The sequence below is a fragment of the Maylandia zebra genome, linkage group LG11 (assembly GCF_041146795.1).
Source record: "Maylandia zebra isolate NMK-2024a linkage group LG11, Mzebra_GT3a, whole genome shotgun sequence".
NCBI lineage: Eukaryota > Metazoa > Chordata > Actinopteri > Cichliformes > Cichlidae > Maylandia > Maylandia zebra.
The window spans coordinates 10,376,081-10,397,913 of NC_135177.1; the positions used below are offsets into that span (position 1 = coordinate 10,376,081).

At 40.6% G+C, this 21,833-nt stretch overlaps 1 protein-coding gene across 1 annotated transcript in view; it reads left to right on the forward strand.

Moving 5' to 3' along the window:
* cdkal1 (CDK5 regulatory subunit associated protein 1-like 1) overlaps positions 1-21,833 on the forward strand; it is a 258,575-nt gene that overhangs the window by 150,164 nt on the left and 86,578 nt on the right. Inside the window, exon 10 of the mRNA XM_014410796.3 lies at positions 5,493-5,638. Coding sequence (XP_014266282.2) covers positions 5,493-5,638 — 146 coding nt within the window. The remainder of the gene's footprint in view (positions 1-5,492; positions 5,639-21,833) is intronic.

The following is a 21,833-nucleotide window of genomic DNA, read 5'->3' on the forward strand; positions in this document are numbered from 1 at the left end:
GGCAGCTACAGTTGTAGCCACAGCTGCCCTGGGGCAGACTGACAGAAGCGAGGCTGCCATATCGCGCCATCGGCCCCTCTGGCCATCACCAGTAGGGGGTAGGTGAAGTGTCTTGCCCAAGGACACAACGACCGAGACTGTCCGAGCCGGGGCTCGAACCGGCAACCTTCCGATTACAAGACGAACTCCCAAACCGTGAGCCACGATCGCCCCTTATAATCCGGGTGCGCCTTATGGTCCGAAAAATATGGTAATTTTAGTTCATATTTCATTTTATTTGGTTGCTTTTTATTTTTATTTTTTTCCCTCCCACTTTTATCACTTATCAGAAGCATTCCCCTGTGTGCCCTGATAAACTACCAAATAGCTGTAGCACAGCAAAAGGTCTGTCCCATACATACACTAATGATTATACACTAGACACCCGTTCACAGAAACACAGCCACAACCGTCTCTTGCCCGGGCTCAAGGGCAGCTGTATAGAAACACCCTCTCAATCCATTTTCATTTTAATGAAGCCTTTGGGAGCCTCTTCACATTAGAGGCCTAATGTAGCATTTTGTGTGAGGAACTAAACCAAATGAAAGCTCACAGCAAAGCTATTCGGATGTGCCTCTGTTGCGCCTTTAGACTGTAGTTTAGTTGTATTTTTGAGTGACTTGTTGTGCATGTCCCCTTAAAAACAAAGTTTGTCACAGTCACAGAAAACACTTGCACATGACAAATTCTACACATACACCCAATTCACCTTTAACCGTGCAATGCATTTCATTCTAAGAGGTGTGCAGCAAGCTTGGTATAGATGCCAAGGAAAATCAAGCACAGCTTGAAGTGTTTAAAATGTCTATTTCACTTTCTGAAGTGTGGTTGTGCTTGGTCATGTACACACAAATACTGACTTGTCCTGGGAAAAGATTTCTCTACAGACTTCACTGGGTGACACATGATATTAAAAGATATGTGTTTTTAGAGGTCCAGGTAATCTGAATGTATGAATTGATTTCATCTTTCAAAGCTTTGAGTTTTAAAGGATTCTGTCCAATTTCAAATGATAAGACGGCACAAATAACAAGTAAAGCATGTATTTTTTCACATTTATTACTTGAACCTTTTTGCTGCAAAGATAACTGTAGAAGATTTTGTCTCTTCATTGGCCATTTTTCATTTTTCTTCTGGCTTTATGCTTGTGAGTCGGTGCTTCTTTATTTCTGAACAACAACATTGAGAATTTTTTGTGTAGTTTGAACTGTGTTTGAGTGAGTCTTAAAGTGTTACTGTTATTTTCCGAAGTGTCAAACATAATGTTGCTATTAGTGAATAAGTAAGCTCTCATTTTTGAATATGTGTAGGACGCGTTCAGTTAGTGCTCCCTAAAAAACACTCACGGTTAAACACATCTGACTCTTTGTGTCTCCTCTAAGCTGTGCAATGAATAACGCATACAACATCCCGCTGCCCCGAGGAGACCAAATTACATTGAACTGATCCCCTTTGGCCCGTTTGACCATGTATGTTTTTCTCAAATGTTTAAATTCAACCGAATTTCACTTGGAAAGTTAAGGTCGATTTCTTTTGGGTTGCAGAGTTTAGAATTTATTTCATTTTTGTGCGATGTGCTTGATTAATAACATATTTGCAGTCACAAGCTATACAGAGATGACTTGATTCAAAGTTGACCCTGACTTTCAGCAGCCTGCTTAGAGAGAAAGTAAGAAACATTCATTTTTGAAACCTGCAGTATTCAAAACATGACTATCACGTGTTTTAAGCGCCAAACACAAAAAAGAAGGGAGAGTGAATGATGAAAAGGATGAGGAAAAAGATACACAAACAAAAGAAACGGAAAAGCACAAAGTTTAGAGTAAGCATATTTTCTGGGAAATTGTTGTGAAACGTCTGTAGTCACGTGCTGAGGCTGCTTGGAGCTAAATCGACTTTCATCACCTCTCCCCCCACATATGTTTTCTTTTCTTTTCTTTTAAGTGAGATCTGATTTGAGGGGGGGGCGATATCAGATCCTTTGAGCTAATTCGCTTAACTCGATATTTTCTGTGTTCGTGTGTCTATTTGCGCTGGTCAACCAGAGATGAAAAGACTGTTTTTTTGCAGATGAAGACCTGTTGGGTTAAAGAACAAAAACGGTATTGGTCAAGGCTGATTTATAAATATATAAATACACAAAAAAGCTTACAGTTGACTGATCATAAAACCTTGCTTGGGCACATTTGAAGGATCCCAGATTGTAACTTGAGCATATGTGATTGATAAATCTCAAACTAAAGTTAATGGCACATCCTTTTTACCCTCACATGACACCAGGATAAATGAGGGTGTAGTCGGGAATATTAAGAGAAAAGCAAACCTTTTGGAAGACAACATCATCGCCATGGTAGAAGCAATTAAAGCCACGTTGAAATGGTGTGTCGACAAATGAAGCCAACATGCAAATTAGGAGTGTGTCACTTCTACAGGGAGTGAGGTATAAAAACTTCAGTACAGACTTGAACTGCAATATTCCTGCATAAAGAAAACAAAGCTTTGCTTTGATCTGAAAACTATCACAACTCTAAAGATGATCAATATCAAGGCAGCACGTAGTTATTGAATATCATATTGTTTTTTAAAAACCATTTTTTACACAGCATCATTTACACTTTGACATTTAGTATTGGTAGCTGTGAAATATTAAAGATCCTCAAGTCTTCTGGGATTTGCAACATCATTTGCAGATCTCTATTATACAGTCAAGTGCATGACAAATGATCCATGTGAGGGAAGTCTCCTGAAACTGTGTTGACACCCAGCTACATACATATACGCATACTCTTAACAAATGTACTTAACTAGCTGTCATAAAAACACGAGCCAAATTCACATTTTCATACCCGCATTTCAGCCGACATCCTAGATTCCTCTGAAAAGTCAGAAATTAATCAAGCATAACGCTCAGCCATTAAAACAACTGTTTTCCTGTTCAGGAATGCAATTAAATAAGAATAATTTGGCATCTTAATCCAAAAATAATAATGTTCTTAACATTTTTTTCCAACTACTTTTTGTAGAACAGCAAATTTGAAAATTCGTGCATAGAAACAATAATTATATTTCAACATTAAAACATATAATTTTGATTAAAGTGTTTTACATACCGGTGAACTAATCATTACAGAGACATAAAGAGTGATTTTGGTAATTGGCAATACTGTTAATTTAGGGGAAGCTCCGGGATAGATAGTAGGCATGAAGACTGAATGTAGTGCGACTTTTCATCTCATCATCTCCCTTTACAGCTCCTCCATCTAATGCACAGTACACACTGCAGTAGCTACACCCTTTTACACATGCTCTACAGTAAAATAACAAATGACAAGGTTTTACAGGTTAGTTATTTGTATATATTTTGCAAACTTTGTAATATATTGTATTATTTAAGTAGTTCAGTCTGTTACCGTTATTGTCTTGGAGCAGCTATAACCCTTTAATAATTGCTAATTTCCTTAGTGGTTATTAAAGTTTTTTTTATTCTGATTCAAAAGAAACTCATTACTACACATATATTTCTTCAAAGCACACAAGTGTGCATTAATAAATACCCTCTCCCTGCTAGCCATCATTAGATCTTATAGGTCACTTCTACTTGCCAGGAAAACCACATTAGAGGATTGTAACTTAATAATAGAAGAGACAGTCAGAGGTAAAAGGTTACACTTTAGAAAGGCCCACGTTTTCCATGTAGATACATTGTTGCAATAGTAGTACGTCTACATTAGTATTTAAAATCTATTACAACAACAGAACCTTACCATTTGAAGTATATTTTATTATTGTAGTACAAAATTAATTCATCACATTTTATGTGGAATATCCCTTTTTTTAGGCTTTGCATGTAGTTTTTGCTTCTTTCTTCTGGTGCCATTGATGGTTGTGGACTCTAAAATAGCTTCACAGCAGAAATTTGAAGTATACACAATAAAGCATCTACACTTAGAAATAGAGGCACTATGAATCCATCACTCTGCTATTTACTCTGGTTCATAATACATTTAAAAACACATAAATGCATGTTCTTTTTCATGGTTTTTCTTTTACACACTAACTCACCCACTTACAGATACATGCAGTAGCCTGATTTCTGTCACCAATCAAGCTCCATTTTCCAACCAAATTAATTCTTTCTAATTTGGAGCTTGCAGCGGTCAACCCCCCGTGGCGCTGATACTGAGCTGTGCCCGTGTGTGTTCATGCACACATATGCTTTAATGTCTGCGTAAGAAGGCGAGCACATTCTACAATAGATCTTAATTGAGAAGACGGACTGCAATCAGTACGTTCTTGTAGGAAATCATTAAATCATTTCTTCCTCCCCTCTCCTTTTCTTTTTCGCCTTCTTATGGTGATTAGCATGGTGATGATAGCATCCTGATTATGTCCATCAGAAAAATCTGACATCTGTGTTCTCTCCAGTTCTATTACTGAGGAAATTAAAAGTGAGAAGAAAAGAAGAAAAAAAACCTTGCAAAGTCCCCTAATTACTGTAGTGCATTTAACTGCAGTGTTCTTAAAAGTATTAGAGTTGGGGTGCATGTTATACTTGAGTGTTGCTCCTGGTGAATTCAGTTTTTCAAATTCATGTAAATACATGTTTGTGCACAGAAACAATGGTTTTAATTTAGCTTAGCAAAATTATTTGACACCCAAAGTACTCTTTTGGGTGTTTTCCCCCCAATTAAATTTTTTCCCCCACCATTTCTCATATAAGATTGTGGACTTAGCCTTGTGTATTGGCTGAAATATTCTTTTGATTTGTCGGATAGAGGGTTTTTATTGAAATAAAATCAAATGAAGAATCTTCTGAATCTGCTTTGATCTGAAAATAGGACCTCCATTCTTCAGTAAAAGCTCTTGACTTTCCAGACATAAAGAAGCCCTACTGGAGCAACCTTGACTCTTAGGACTTTAAATTTCCGATATGAAAAGGAAAAATACAAAAAAAATAAATAAATATAGGATGTAAGCTGTGTATTGTAGAAGCTCTGAAAGGAGTGCAGGAGTGAAAAGAGTGCAGGAAGAGACAGGAATGTTAATGGCACTTTTATTTTATTCAAAGCCAGCGGCTATCATTCACCAGAAGCTTCAGTGAGCCTTCACATTTCCTGTTTTTCTCCTTTTGCACGTTTTAGTTTTTAAGGTGTTGATCTGTGTCATGAAATCAATAATTAATGGACATTATGTTCTGTGAAGTTTGTATGTTCGTGTAGCTGCATGATGGGTTAATTGGCGATGCGGAGGTGTGGACGTGAGCTCGCTTTCTTTGTTAGCGCTGTGAGAGAATGGTGACCTGTTCTGTGTGTATCCCAACTTGTTAGAAATCCACTGCTGTGTTATAGCATATCCACAATCACTAATAGAGTCACACTTACAAATGAAACATTCAAAAATCAGCATGTTATAATAATGTTACCTCCTTAATGTTTTCCCATTTGTGTCATTAGGAGATGGCCAAGATTTTGAATCATCCACGCGTCTATGCCTTCCTCCACGTTCCCGTGCAGTCAGCCTCTGATAGCGTACTGATGGATATGAAGAGAGAATATTGCATTGACGACTTCAAACGAGTGGTAGACTTCCTTAAAGAAAGGTAAGGCAGTATATGGACTCCCAGTTGACTGATTATGTCTATAAGTGCAAATGCATATATAAGCATGTGACTACAACTACAAACTCGGGACATATTAAAACTTTCACCTTCATAGGGATACACACACTCTCCTCCTCACTTGTTACTCATTATATACTTGAACAGGAACAGTGTGTCGTAAGTCAGCGGTCCCTGGGCCATGGACCGGTACCGGGGTGGGAGACTTGAGGCTCGGGTGTGAAATTCATGGTTTTCAGGAGTTTTAGCGTTATTTTTTCATCCTTTTTATCATTGACTCTGTTTCCCTGGGTCTTTTTCTGTGTGTTATGAATAAATCTCCATTTTGTTTTGGGTACCGGTACTGGTTTTATTAAGTTGTATTCATCCGTGTCACCGTAAAGGCTGGTCCGTGAAAGTATTGTTGGACATAAACCGATCTGTGGCGCAAAAAAGGTTGGGGACCGCTGTCGTAAGTTATCAGAACAGCTCATAGGTGTTGGGAGAACATCTTTCTTTTTGGCTAGCAATGCTGCTCTCTTTCTACACTTCCTTCCTTATACTTCCTTTAAGGTATAGATACAATTTAAAATGGATCATTGCTTTTTAGCTGAGAGTTGATGAACTGTTTTTGGTTATGCAAACTGTTGTCTGCCCATCTTTGTGCTCAGATTCCTTATATTGCCTTAATTATCCTACTGAAATATTTAAGGCACATTTTCCAAGCAGTACCGCATCACTTTAGTGTCTCTTAGGTTTGGATGATTTGCTTCATAGGCCTAGATGTGCTATTATCTCTCTTTGACATCACCACTGGCCAATGACATCTCTGCCAGGCAACAGAGAATGTTATCCTTCCTCTATAATTCAGTAGTATTGTGGAGGATGGAGAACAACAACCAGTATAAAGTAACATGCACACGTTGACTTACACTACAAATTTATTGATCAGGCCCTAGGTGTTTAACACAAGTGGATGGATATCTGCTGAACAGCTAAAACACCATTAACACTTGGATCTTTACTCATTTACCTTAGACCTGGTTTTCCACTATATGGTCCATTTATGTATGTTTTTAATGTATTGTTCTAATATGTAAAATATCTCTCCCGTCTGTTTGGCACTCTTCACTTGCTGTTCACACACAGCAGTTTAGCACAGCAGTGGGGTTTTTAAAAAAAGAGAGAAAACGTAGTATAAAGCGTTTCTGAAAATGCGGGCAGAAATCCAGGCGTGAACCTGTATACACGGACACACCCCAGTGTGCATGTCAGCCTCCAACAGTGTACTGATGCCATTAATAGATGTGATTATTGTTGCTATGGCTCATAAATGTGAGGCTTTTACAAACCATACTTTTCTTTTAGCTGAAAAATGTACATATTTGAATAGCAGCACTGATCTGTTCTTTTCTTCATGTCCTTTTTCTTTACTGTACGACTCTCTTTCTGTAAGCTCTCATTTGAAACGACATCGCTTTACAAGGTTAAGCATTTCCAACTCAGAATTTACTGGCTGCAGCACCATTTGAATGGTTGAGACCAGATTCCTGGCATACTTTGCACTAAAGCAAATGTTCCTTTAGCAAATACACAGTGTGACCTCCTCACACAGATTTCAAGAGAAATGTGTACATCTCTGACATGGATTAAATATAACCACATAATGCACAGATGTGACCTCTGACATTGCCAGAAAGATGCACAATTAATCTTTCAATATATGGAAGATAATCTGTCATAGAGTTTGAGCATGAGCACTGATGGCAGCGCATGTCAGAGGGGTGAATAAACATAAAACTGGCGCTATGATAATATATAATGAAGAGATTCATGGGAAAATCAGTATGTATTCTAGATATGCCCTAGAATGCTTGCTATTACTTTGAGATTTACCAAAAAAGAACATATTTTTAATACGCTGGCATGTTATTGCTCTTACCACATCATAACCTACATTTTCTTTAGCCTGAGTTGTTTGGCATGTAAGAAATATGTAAACACATGAATATACAACACATGATTCCAGTTTGTTATTGTGAGAGTTTCAAAGATGAGAAGGGAGGAAAAAGCAAGCACAAGTAAGGCCTAATCTCAGGATCGACATGTGTTCACTCCAATAATATTCAGATATATATAGATATATCTATATATTTCTTTACTTGTATTCTTTTTTTGTAAAGTTGAAGACCTTGTTTCATTATAATTTGACATAATTTGATCATTTTCATTTACTGCTTCAAGATGGCGCCGAGTATGGCAGCCTCGTCGCGAGCTCCCCCAAGCAACGGCTTTCTTCTGTGTTTAATTTTACTTTTCCTTTATTTTTTCACGAGCAGCACTTGTCTCCTTGTGTACGACCGACAAACCTTACTGGACATAAAAGACGGTCTTTCTTATAACTTTCCGGAGTTCAAGTTTTGCAACACGGACGCTCCGTTTGCAGACCCCCCATTCATCTCACCTGAGACGCCTTTGTTCTCTGGCCCTGGAGGCCGCAAACGCCGACGCAGAGGGAGAAGATCTGGCGTTCTGGTTCGACTGAGACGGCGCACTTACAGACCACCGTTACCCAGTTTATTACTGGCTAATATGCAGTCTCTGGAGAACAAGCTGTGCGAGCTTCGGGCACGGATCTCATTCCAGCGAGAGATGCGGGACTGCTGCGTGATCTGCCTCACAGAAACCTGGCTATCGGACAAAGTACCGGACTCCGCAATACAACTACCGGGGTTCTCTGTGCACCGCGCGGACAGGTCACAGGATCTTACTGGGAAAAGCAGAGGCGGTGGTGTGTGTTTCATGATCAACAACAGCTGGTGTGATTATGCGAACGTGCACCCGGTCAAATCCTTCTGCTCACCGGACCTGGAGTACCTGATGATTAAGTGCCGGCCATTCTGGCTACCGAGGGAATTTACAGCAGTGATTATTACGGCTGTTTACATTCCCCCACAAGCCGACACTGACCGAGCACTCAGGGAACTGTACAGCGCGATCAGCAGCGAGGAAACCGCACACCCAGAGGCAGCGTTTATCACAGCCGGAGACTTTAATAAGGGAAACCTGAAGAAAGTCTCACCAAAACTCCATCAACACATCCTTTTCAACACACGTGGAAACCGGCAACTCGACCACTGTTACACCTCTTTCCGGGATGCGTACAAAGCCCTCCCCCGCGCCCCATTCGGCCAATCAGATCACTGCTCCATCCTGCTCCTGCCCGCCTACAGGCAGAAGCTGAAACAGGAAGCTCCAACCCGGAGGGCGGTGCACTGTTGGACGGACCAATCGGAGTCTGCGCTGCGGGACTGTTTTGATCACGCGGACTGGGAAATGTTTCACGTGGCCGCCAGAGACATTGATGAATACACAGACTCAGTCTGTGGATTTATCAGGAAATGCGTGGAAGATGTCGTCCCATCCAGAACAGTTAAATCCTTACCAAATCAAAAACCCTGGATTAATCAATCAGAATCAGAATCAGAATACTTTATTGATCCCTGGGGGAAATTATTAACGGAGATGTTCGCGCGGCACTGGCGGCACGGAACACCGCCTTTGCCTCCGCGAACACATCGGACTACAAACACGCACATTACCAACTCCGGAAGACGATCAAAGCAGCCAAACGTGAGTACAGGGACAGGGTGGAACAACAGTTTGACAACCCTCGGAGTATGTGGCAGGGACTAAACACGATCACAGACTTTAGAGGGAAAACCAGCACACCGCAGACCACGGCCTCTCTGTGTGAGGATCTAAACATATTCTACGCTAGATTCGACACAGCGAACACCATGAGACCGGACAGTGTGCGCACCGCGGATGACGTCAGTGCGCACACTGTGTCTGAGGAGGATGTGCGGAAGTGCTTCAGGAAGGTGAACGCACGCAAAGCTACTGGTCCGGACGGGATTCCCGGCCGCGTCCTCAGGGCATGCGCGGCTCAGCTGGCTGGAGTGTTCACGCACATCTTCAACCTTTCCCTCTCTCTGTCTGTAGTCCCAGCCTGCTTCAAAATGGCCACCATCGTCCCTGTACCCAAATCCTCCACCATCTCCTCATTGAATGACTGGCGACCTGTAGCCCTGACCCCCATCGTAAGCAAATGCTTCGAGAAGCTGGTCAGGGACTTCATCTGCTCTGCACTACCCGACTCACTGGACCCTCTACAGTTTGCATACCGCCACAACAGGTCCACTGATGATGCCATAGCCCTGACACTACACACTGCCCTGTCACACCTGGAGAAGAGAGACACGTATGTGAGGATGCTGTTTGTAGATTACAGCTCAGCATTCAATACCATCGTTCCCTCGAAGCTGGACAGGAAACTGCAGGATCTAGGACTGAGCAGCTCCCTCTGCAGCTGGATCCTTAGCTTCCTGTCTGACAGACGCCAGGTGGTCAGACTGGGCAGCATCACCTCATCCCCCATCACACTGAACACTGGTGCTCCACAGGGGTGTGTACTGAGCCCTCTCCTGTACTCACTCTACACCTACGACTGCACAGCCACTAACAGCTCCAACATCATTGTGAAGTTTGCGGACGACACTACAGTGGTGGGTCTTATCACCAACGGTGATGAGACGGCTTACAGGGAGGAGGTCAGCGCCCTGACCCACTGGTGTCAAGACAACCATCTCACCCTCAACGTCGCAAAGACAAAGGAGTTGATAGTGGACTTCCGGAGGTGCAGAGAAGTACACACCCCCATCACCATCAACGGCGCTGCTGTGGAGAGAGTGAGCAGCTTCCGGTTCCTTGGCGTACACCTGGCTGAGGATCTTACGTGGTCAGTACACACAAACAAAACAGTGAAGAAGGCGCAGCAGCACCTCTTCTTTCTCAGGAGACTGAAAAGATTCGGCATGAGCCCCCGCATCCTCAGGACCTTCTATCATTGTGCCATTGAGAGCATCCTCACTGGATGCATCACCACCTGGTATGGCAACAGCACCGCCTACAACTGCAAAGCTCTCCAGCGAGTAGTGCAGTGCTCTGAACGGATAATTGGAGGTGAGCTTCCCTCCCTCCAAGACATCTACAGGAAGCGGTGCCTGAGGAAAGCGGGGAGGATCATCAAGGACTCCAGTCACCCCAGCCATAAACTGTTCAGACTGCTTCCATCAGGAAGGAGGTTCTGCAGCATCCGGTCCCGTACCAGCAGACTGAGAGACAGCTTTTTCCATCAGGCCATCAGACTGCTGAACACGTCATAGACACCTCAGCTTCACTACTGGAACTTTAACATTATGCACTCCACACTGTATATAAATGCCACTTGTTTTGCACATATTCAACTCTGTATATTTTATATATTTTATTATTATTATTATTATTATTATTATTTTATTTTTTTACTATTTAATTTGTAAAAATGTGTATATACACACACACACACACACACACACACACACACACACACACACACACACACACACACACACACACACACACACGTAGGAAAATATTTAGTATACACATCCAGAAATGCATACACTATTATATATTGTACATATATTTATTAGTTTCAGGTTGGCCATTCTTGTATTTTGCTCGTTTGTGTTGTTGTGTTTGCACATCTCTGTTGCTTGTGGGGCTCGCACACAAGAATTTCACTCGCATGTGCTGTGCCAGTGTGCCTGCAGATGTGATGTGACAATAAAAAGTGATTTGATTTGATTTGATTTGATAACTGCGTCATGTATAAGCCAAAGTCAGCTGAGAAAATAAATCTGGATGATTCATTTTACGCATTCACTCACACACAACCATCTACAGTTAGGCCTGTAGATATTTGTACAATGCTGCATTACATAAAGACTCGCATAATAACCGCATAAATAAGTAGAAGTAGACTTTCAGTTTTAATTCAAGAGGTTCAAAGAAAGGTATTGCTTGAAGTCTTTCTGCATATTCATGTGATACAAAGTCACCTGTTTCCAGAGGCTTAAATGTGGACAGTGTACTGACAAGCAGTTACATGCCTGAGTAAAACCTGTTCCTTCATTGTCCTATGACAATGGCAGATAAAAGATCTGAAGCTGATTCCAAGTATTGAACTAGTTCACTGGTTCTCTGAATTACCAAGATGTGGTGATGAAGAAGGCGGAAAGACTGGAGATTGTTTGACTGGATAACCTCAAAAAATGAGAAACTTCAGTAGTTGCAAAATCAGTAATCTGGACCAATTTTTAAAATAATGAATAGATTGACCAGCTTAGTAACACTGAAAGACCTGAGAAACCACAGAAGATGACCAACGTCAACTACAGTATAATTATGTCCTTGGTTCAGAAAAGTCTTTCACAACAACTAAACAAGTCAAAAACAGTACCGAGGAGGTATTCATCAAAGTCTTCAATCAAGAGACGCCTTCTTAAATATAAACACAGAATCAGCTTCTAATCTGTGATCACACTGAAAACCAGGAAGGCCAGAGTAGACTTTGCCAGAAAACGTCTAAAAGAGCCGGCACCGTTCTGAAAACCGCACAAGGTTCACTTTTACCAGAATGATGGGAGGAGAAGAATATGGAGAAGCAAAGAAGACACTTGATCATCTGAAGCATAGCACGTTATCTGTCATGGTGGAGGCGATGTTGTGGCATGGTCACGTATGGCTGCAAGGGGAACCGGGTCACTAGTGTTTATATGATGATGTGACTGCTGATGGAAGTAGCAGGATGAACTCCTGCTCAGATTCAGCCAAATGCTGCAAAAGACAACCTCACAGTGGGTTCTAGACTTTAAAGGTCACTGATTGCATATTTATTGCCATCCAAGTGTTAAAAGCAATCATTATCTTTAACATTATATTAGTTTGCTGGATTACTTTTGAAAACTTGGGCTGTAATTGCTAAACAGTGCCAGAACTGGAAATGTCTCTCATATCTTGATGGTTTGATTTAAAATCCACTGTCCTGGTGTAAAGAAGTCAAATTCCCCAAAAATGTGACTTTTCAAGAACAAATCTTGTGAAATTAAACTGTACCTTTAAACACTGTGTGCATTTACGGGCTTCACAGAACCACTCCCATGTTTTTTTCCCTTCCTCACATGTCCATATGTTATTGTGTCTTTGTGTACATGTGATACTTTCTGAGTCACTGTATCTCTTTGGATACAGTGACTCACAACGCACTTGCAGGTCTTATTTTTATCTCTGACCACATCTCCCATTTACACTCTTTTCTCATCCAGTCTTTCCCACATTCCCGTTGTTTTCCCTCTGGCCCTCTGTGGATACCCTGCTGACATAAAACACGAGCCCCATTAGTCTGAAATTCACCTTTTCTCTGTTCTTTTAGATACTTTATTTATATCCAATATGTGACCCCATTTCCAAAAAATAGTTGATATGCTGTGTAAAATGTAAATGTAAACAGAATGCAGTGATCACCAAATGTCATAAACCTACCCGTTCATAGAACATGCAAAACATGTCATCAAAAGTTTAAACTGAGACATTTTTAAACTTCTCCTTTTTTACTGAAAATGTTAGCTTATTGTATTTTATGGAGGCAAAAGATTTCAAAGATTGGGACATTAAAAGACTGGGACAAGTAAGTGGTACTAAAAATGTTTTACAACTAATCAGATTTGTTGGCAGCAGGTCAGCAACATGATTGGGTATAAAAAGAGCGCCTTAGAGAGGCAGAGGTTCACTAATCTGGAAAACAAAATACTTCTCCAAGCAATTTCAGAATAATGTTACTCCATTTAAAACTGTTAATACTTTGAATATCTCTTCAGCTACAGTCAATAATATCATCAAACATTTTGAGAATCAGGAGAAATCTCTCTGTGCGAGGTACAGTACGAGGATGCTTTTGATCTTCAAACACTAAGCCAGCAATGAATTAAAAACAGGCATGATCCCATCATGGAAATCACTGCAAGGGAACCCAGTTCACTGTACCAGCCAAAAGAAGCGAGACCAGCCAGCTTGTTATCAGCCTTAGAGGTTGCATTAATGCCTGTGGATCTGCAGCTTGCACATCAGGAATGGCACCGTCAATGCTGAAGAGTCACAGGTTATACAGGCTTTAGAGCAAGATATACTCCCATCCAAATGGTGTCTTTTTAAGGGAAGGTCTTGCATATTTAATCAAAACAATGCAAAACTGCTTGCGGCACCTATTATAACAGCATGGCTTCATGGTAGGAGAGTCCAGGTGCTGAACTTACCTGCCTGCATTTAAGAGCTTTCATCAGCTGAAAACATTCGGCACACCATGAGACAAAAAATACGACAAAGACCCAGAACTGTTGAGCAGCTTTAATTGCATTTCAGACAAGAATGGGACAAGAGAACTCTTACAAAAGTCCAGCAACTGGTCTCCACAGCACCCATTTGCAGATGGTTTTAAAAGAGGAGGGGGTCCTGCACCGTGGTAATCATGGTCCTGTCCCAATGTCTTTGGGGGACATTGTTGCCATCAGTTTTAACACTTTGCAAAAAACTTTTTTGTAAATTTAACCTCGCATAAAATTTGGGTTTGAGATTTAGAAGTCACATTTACAAGTTGTATTCTGTTTCTTTTTAGGAATTGGTTGTGTATTGATCATTTATCTTTCTTTCAGGTCATTTAAAAAAAAATAGATACAGTAAATGTTTTGCATTTTCTAATTTAAGGCATAAATATCTTTTGCGTCAAGGTTTTTGCTTTCTCCTTGGCTCGTTTTGTGGATATACCACAGTTTTTGCCTTGTCTCTGGCTTTTTCTTCTTTTTTTCTCTTTTCTGTTGTTGTTTTGTGTCATTTAGTAGAAATCCTAATACAGTGCCACTAATCTGTCCCCCCTATTTAAGAACCCCCCACTGTGGTAAACTGTCAAGGAACACCTAAAGAGACCTTTCCCACAAACACACACATATTTACTCTCCACATACTGGCCATTAACTGTCTTTTGTGTGAGGCCCTGACAAAGCTCTGTGTGTGTGTTTGTGTGCGCGGGTGTTTTCTGGCTACCAGTACATAAACATTCAGACACAAATGGGCGATGTTTGTTGTGTGAAATCGATACCAGCACACATCCAGTGGTCTAAACTGTTTGGCTGCAGCAGTAACATAGAATACGGTTCATGGTCTGGGAGAGAGGCCAGGACTTCAGACAAGCCAAAAACGCACCCACTGTGTTCGTGTTCCTGCAAAAGGAGAGAGAGAGTAAGAAGGCGCAAGAGTAGGCATGTGTAATATATGAAAGTTTTTTGTATGCGTGTGTGTTTGGCATGCGTTAGTTCCTGTAGTGATGTTTCAGTTCATGGACGCAACAAGTTGATGATGAGGCAGAGCTGGTATCAGCGTCCTCTGTCTTGTTTTTTTTTGGTCAGGAAAATGGTCTTTTCAGGGAACTTTGTGAAAAAGGACAGCTTACGCAGCTTATATAAATAAATATATTGGAAACATCATGATTGATGATAATTTTTCATTTCAAAATACATCCAAAATGGTTGAATGGTTGTCTCCATTAATAAAGTTGTTGCTAATTTTTGATGATAAAGTCAGCCCACATAAAAAAGGTCAAAACTATATTAATTCTTGTTTTAAATAAAATAAATAAGTCTGTTTGTAACAGTTTTCTCCTGTGAATTTCTCTTTCAAGTGCTAAAGCACATAAAAGAAGGCTCCACGCATGCTCTGTGGGAGTGTTTGTGTATGCATGAGTCAGGCTGTTAATGTAGATTCTCACAAACAGTCCTTTGTTGAAGCATGTGAAGTTCACCTCACAGAAGGAGACAGGCGTCTTGCCCAGGTGTGTTTGAGGTCACGGCTTATCTGACTGACACACACAGCAGGAGACAAATGTTATTTCTCCTTACAAACAGCTTAATGCCAGCAGCTCTGCAGAGGTCACGAGGGGTCACGCTCCTGCGGCCCTCTGTTATCATTGAAAACCCGCACGCGCGCGCATATCCGTACATGACACGTTAGACCTTTCTCCTTGACGCTGTTTACTGCTCAGGATCCCGAACCCCATTAGGAAATGAAGGGTGCATACCTGGGGTCGAATTGTTTTTCTCAAGGAAATTCTTTTGGTTTTGTTTTCTGCAAAATGTTTTGCAATGATTTTGTGTCGATGCCATTAAAGTGAGCAAAATTGATTCCAAAAGCCCAATAAGTTTGGCTGAAAATGGAAACGGTCAAGTCAAGATCAGAAATTAATTATTCAGCACCCAGGCTCATCATTACAGTTCAAAACTAGCTATGAAATTTAGAAATGTCTTTAAAAAGCAGGAGGAACTGCAACCTCTGTTGATCCTGCGTTAGCATTATATGAGAGGTTATGACTGGACAAAGAAAATGGCAAAGGCAATATTCCTTTGCTAAATAAAATCAATTACCTTTTAAGAATATTCTATCATAATGGACCATTTGGTTCACACTGTGCTTACTGTTTGCACAATGCATTAAGTTCCTGTGGAAGCTACAGCTGAACAGTGTTGACCTCCAGGGTGAAAGCACAGTTTTTGAATATTAATCTTTTGCAGTATTTTTGCAGCCTGTCCGTTCTTTCACTGCACATTCTCTATTCCAACTTTAATATTCAGCCCAGCTTACACTACAAATGGTTCAACCTTCCACTAAATTTATCCAAATCTGCAGAGAAAAGAATCATTCCGTGTATTCTCCTTTGAATAACACTGGAGGTAATCTTTGGTGGTTTTAACTTAATTGTGTTCTTCCATGAATAATTCTAACAATCAGTGGAATGATTGTTTCATTAAAATAGTTAATTTGCTCTCCTTTTCTGGTATGGACCTTATTTTTCCCCGCTCTTTTTTCTTTGCTTCCATCAATTAAAATCACATAACTCAGTATAGTCTTTATGTAATGCTGTATGGAGTAAATCCTGTTATGGTGGAATTAAGCCTTTACAGAATGAGTGGATGTGGTCAGAGGATTTTCTACAGTTGTTTTATAGTTTGTTAAAGTATTTGGTTGATTTTTTTCCCTGAACTAGTCTTAAGGATTAAGTGTGCTTTAACCACTGGGACCAAAGAAAGGGCCAGGAATAGAATGGTTATGCCCCTGTGAGTAGAGGATTAGTTATTAGATTTATCTGTGCAAATAAAAAACATCATGCTGAAATTTAGGGCTAGTTGGTTTGAGGAGAAAAGAGAGGCGGACGGCGTAAATATCACTCTACCAAACAGTGATGAATGATTGCGTACAACTGTGCATCGAGTGGCACCTTCTGGGGTTTCCTTCTAGGTTGATAGGCTGGTTTCCCTGGAGGTTGTGTGTTCCTGACCCCTTAAAACCCTTTTAGTATAAGGGCATAGAGGTCCTTGTTCCAATTTGCATGTCTTTATGGCCAGAATTGTTCACATTAAAGTAAACTATATTATTTATTTGTTTCAAAGCTGTGTGGCCAAAAGAAGAGCAAAACGACAGCACAACATATTCAAAATAAGGTGATATTTTGTGTAATTTTACGTTTGAATTTCCCAAAAGAATAAGGATTTGGATAGGTCAGCAGCTGACTGATTCAACGACCCTTGACCTACAACGTGACCTATGGAAACCTATCAGTCCCATTTAAGCACCTTTTAAGCGTTTGGCCTGACCCGCTTCACTCCGTTGCTTCACTAATTTAACTCCCTGAGATGTGATTCATTTTTTACATGAGCTGCATTCACCTCACATGCTGCTGTGACTATAATCTTTACTGACCTGAACCATTACCATAACAGAGCCAACTCCAAAACCCATTTACTTTGTTTTTCTTTAAATGCAACACATACTCATGGCTGCATGAGGCTGAATTTACAGATGTACAAAAAGAGCAAGCTGACAGTCACTGAACCTTTTAGCATACGATTACGATACGAGCTTTCATGACCCTAGTACTATCTAGAAATCAAAGAGGATTTTTTTAAAAGCCCGGCTGGCGAATCACGGGAGTGAAATGCATATCACGTATTCATAAAATTATTTGTTTAAATCTGCCTCTTGTATGTGGCACTTCAGTAAATAAGAAGTAATTTTCTCTTATGTGTAACAGTTGATTCAGAGACAACAGACGGCCCTTCAGTCTAAACAGTATTCGACACCAGTAATGTAAGTGAAACTAATATAGCAGACAGCTGCAAGGAAAGATTTGGGAGCTCTTTGGAATTTCCAGGTCTGATCTTCATCTGACAGTTGTAGACAAACACAACTTGACTAATCTTATAACACAAAAGACACCTGCATACATACGAGAAAACTTCTGTAAGGCTTTTTGTGCTGGCTTATGACAAGAACCAACAGCCAACCAACAATTTCTTTCGGTATTCATTCTTATAAAATACATCAATCTTTTCTATCTCTTCCAATATGATCTTTTCCTTTTTAATAAAACACTGAAACTCTTCAGTGACTTCACAGCTCAATAAATGAGTTGAGAATGTAACAGTAATGTGAGTTAGTCAGAGACTTGATCCTGGGAAAGTTCTAGTAGACCCTGTTTTCAGTCAATGCTTTACTAAAACAATCAATTTTATTGCTCAGCAGTTTTTTTTCTGTTAGTAATGTGCTGGAATGTGACGCCAGAGTGGCGCTGTGACGCCTGATAAACTTTGTGTGTCTGTATCTTGAGTGCAGCGACTCGCAAACAAACGGCTCCAAGACGCTTGTGTGTCCCGTATGCGTGGCTGTCTGTGTGTGTTTGTTAGTCATCTCTATTAGTCACGAGGCGAGATAGTTATGTCAAACCTCCTTGGGTTACAGCAGGACACATGCATCAGTAGCGTGACTACACAGTGTGTTTGTGTGTGTATTCTGGAGACAGCCTCTTGCTCTGTTTGTTGTTGAAGATACCTTCAGTAGTTAACGCACAAGCACTCCCACAAGGGTTTAAGGTATCAGCCTGGGCTAATGTTTCACTGGAAGGCGGGAGGTGCAGGAGATCCCTGAAGGAATTGGAGAGAAACAAAAAGCAAAAAGCAGAAAAAACAGATGAGACTTGTTTAGGGAAAGTAAGAAGGGAGGGAAAGAGAAGCGGGAAGGGAGCAGTGGGCTAGACAGGTTTGCAGCTCCAACCTGCCACACTGGCGCGAGTTGTCAACATGTTACGCCTCCTTTCGCCTCTCCTTTCCCTCCAGCTGAATCATCAGCTGGAGGGAAAGGAGAGGGCCAGGTATCTGTGTACTTTGACTCTCAGTGCATGATTGAAAACCCCTATTTAACCGCAGAAAGAATATGCAGAACAAACAACCTGGTTTAGTCATCACACGGACTCTCTCACACACACACACGCTCGAGTGCTTTTAAACTCATCGAGCAGCGCTTCCACTCTGTTGTGCAAGATTTTACATCTGTGTATTTCTACAAGTCTTTAGTAAATTTTAAACTTAGTCATCAAGTACGTCACTAGTAACGGAAGTAATAGAGATTTAATGATTATTATCACATAGATTTAACTCGTAGACATGTCATAAAGTTCATTCATTATAAATAATACATTTAAACTTACAGGATAGGGAGGGTTGAGTAACAACAACTGTTATTGCGACTGTGTCTGTTTATCCACCTGTTAATACTGTTTATGTTGCCTGTTAGCTTGTGTGTAGAAGTAATTTAATCCAGGAAGGAGTGAAAGAGGTAGCAGGTAGTCCTGCCAACATGCCTGGCTTTGTGTGTCAATAAGTCTAGTGTTGTGAATTGCCTTAGTTTAAACAACAGGAAACAAGCAGAGACGACTCATTAGCTTCACACCACGATATCCTCTTCGTGTGTGTGTGTGTGTGTGTGTGTCTGTGTCTAGAGAAAGACGCACCTTGTGGATAATGACTCTCGCAAATTCCTAAAACATTAGAGTCTTATTGATACTTCCTCTGGATTAAACCTCATTTCCTCCACTTAAACCACAAACTTCATGCACAAAAGATACAGGTGACAAATAAAAGGAAAAACCGACACCTTTGATCCCCACAGCGAGAAGATCTAGTAGTTATATTTTGGGAGTTGTTTTATTTTTGTGGTTTGGGTACACTTATTCCTTTAGGCTACGGTTACAATAAGGAGAACAGGGGTTGGAAACTGTGGCATAACAATAAATTATTGTGAATGTGTGTCATCAGCTTTTGATCTCTCTGCCTTTTGAAAGGGTTGATTGTAAGATGTGGACCACATGCAGTTAGTTTGCATCTTCAAACCAATTTTCGTACATCAAGACGGTGATAAAACAAGGATATAAGGGCAGTAAAACTGAGCCAGGCTTGTATCAGTTTGTAATTGAATGAGGTCAAGTTGGCATTTATGTGCAGTCTGTTTGTGATAATCCCACGATTAACTGTGGTAAATCTCAAATCTGTTGCAAATCCGTTGCTGTCTACATCAGATGCGTGGTGCTGTAGTGGAGCCAGCGGCAGGCTCGCCACTAGCGGACCGTTTAAAATCCACACATTAGACACGGCTCTCTCGGTCACACTGGACCGGATCTAAACAGGGCGAATTTAGACATTTAGAAACACCGAGATGCAGCTAGTTCATTTTATTAAGGACCAGCCTTCTACTAAAAGTATTGCAAATTTGCAGCTCAAAAGTGAAGGTGCCAGTAATGTACCTAAAGAACAACACAGTGTAGATGCAGGCTTTATACTTGCTCTCTGAGAGTGGCAGTCCGTATAAATGAGAGGAGGTTGAAGAGGACTCGGTGTGTTTGATAAAACTGACATTTTCTGTTAGAAATTGCTGGGGACTGTGCAGTTGTGACAGCGAAGACTCAGGTGGACCTTAGGATTTATCCAGAAAGTTGCTTTACTCGAAACTATTCCCCTGAAATGTGTGTGTAACAGGTGTATGATGTGTAGAAGAAAGCAAAGTGCTATTTACCCAAGCTGCCAGTGTGTTAATAAAGGCGTAAATGTATGCAACAGGATTGGAGTTGTGCAATAGGGCTGCTGTCTCATGTCCCGCAGTTAGAAAGTCTTGCTATGAGGATTTGTCTGCAGAAATGTTTGCATGCTTTGGAAGTGATCGCGCAACTGCTGTGACGGGCCGATAGAGAGGAGCAGTTGCACTTCTGAGTGAAAAGATCAACCTTAACCCGCTCGTCATTCACGGCATGTGGCTTGCATGCTCAGTATTATGCTTTACAGTCCACGATGCTGTAAAACACGTTACTGAGCTGAATTATTTTCACATCTTTATTAAGTCTCAAACTCTGCTGTTGAGCTTAGTAAATGCACAAGACGTCATCGTGCGTAACTACTCCTGTCTCGGTCTAACTCGGACTGACTGCTGCCACTCTCAAAGAGACTGGCGAAGGTTTTCAGTTCATCTCATTTATAAATGCAGGCAGACTGCCAACATGTTGTAATCAGCTGGTGTTAGTCTGCATTGATGAGTGTAACTCGTCAGCTCCATTAAATAATGAAACTTGTATTACTAAGTTTTGTGGCAGTCAATTTACTATAAATCCGAATAGATTTAACATCAGAAAGCAAGAGTTATTCACCCCCAATATTTGCATGATCGATGCCGGTAGGAGGATTTATGTATTTAATGAGAGGGTGGATATTATCTGAAGAAGCTTTATACTCATTCCTCACTATAAGTGTTGACAGCAAAGTCCTACATATTCCTGCTCCTTAATAATGCCGGATTTTACTGAAAGAACTGAAGGGAGTGTGTTTATGCATCAGTGTAAGATGCAGAAAAGGATACGTGTCGTTTTCTTTTTTTTTTTTCTTTTTTACAGTGAATAGAGTAGCTTCCAGTGTTTCGGGCTTTTAATCACATTTCTGCGCAATGATCAGTACAAAATGGAAACATCTCGGCACGTCTTTTCTCAGCAGTGCACACAGAGCAATGTTTATGTTTGTTTCTTCTCAGCTAAAAATACCAACCAGAGATTACTTTACATATGTTTGTCATGTTTACAGCAATCAATGGGTCTGTGTTAGTGTGTGACATACGTATCTGAATGTTAGAGCGTATTAGGGTAAGTTAATAATTTTATAAGAATATATTTGCAGTGTTCCCTGTTTCATGCTTCCCTCTTCAGAGACTCGTAGTCAAAAGTAATGATGCAACTTGTTTAACATGCCAGAGTTAAATCTCCTGTATAGAGATGGCACAATACCACTTTTTTATGTCCAATACCAATATCTAAATTTGAATATCTGCCGATACCGACGTGAATCGATAAAGTTCATTTTATAATCAACAAAACTGTTTTGTTTTTTTTTAAATATCT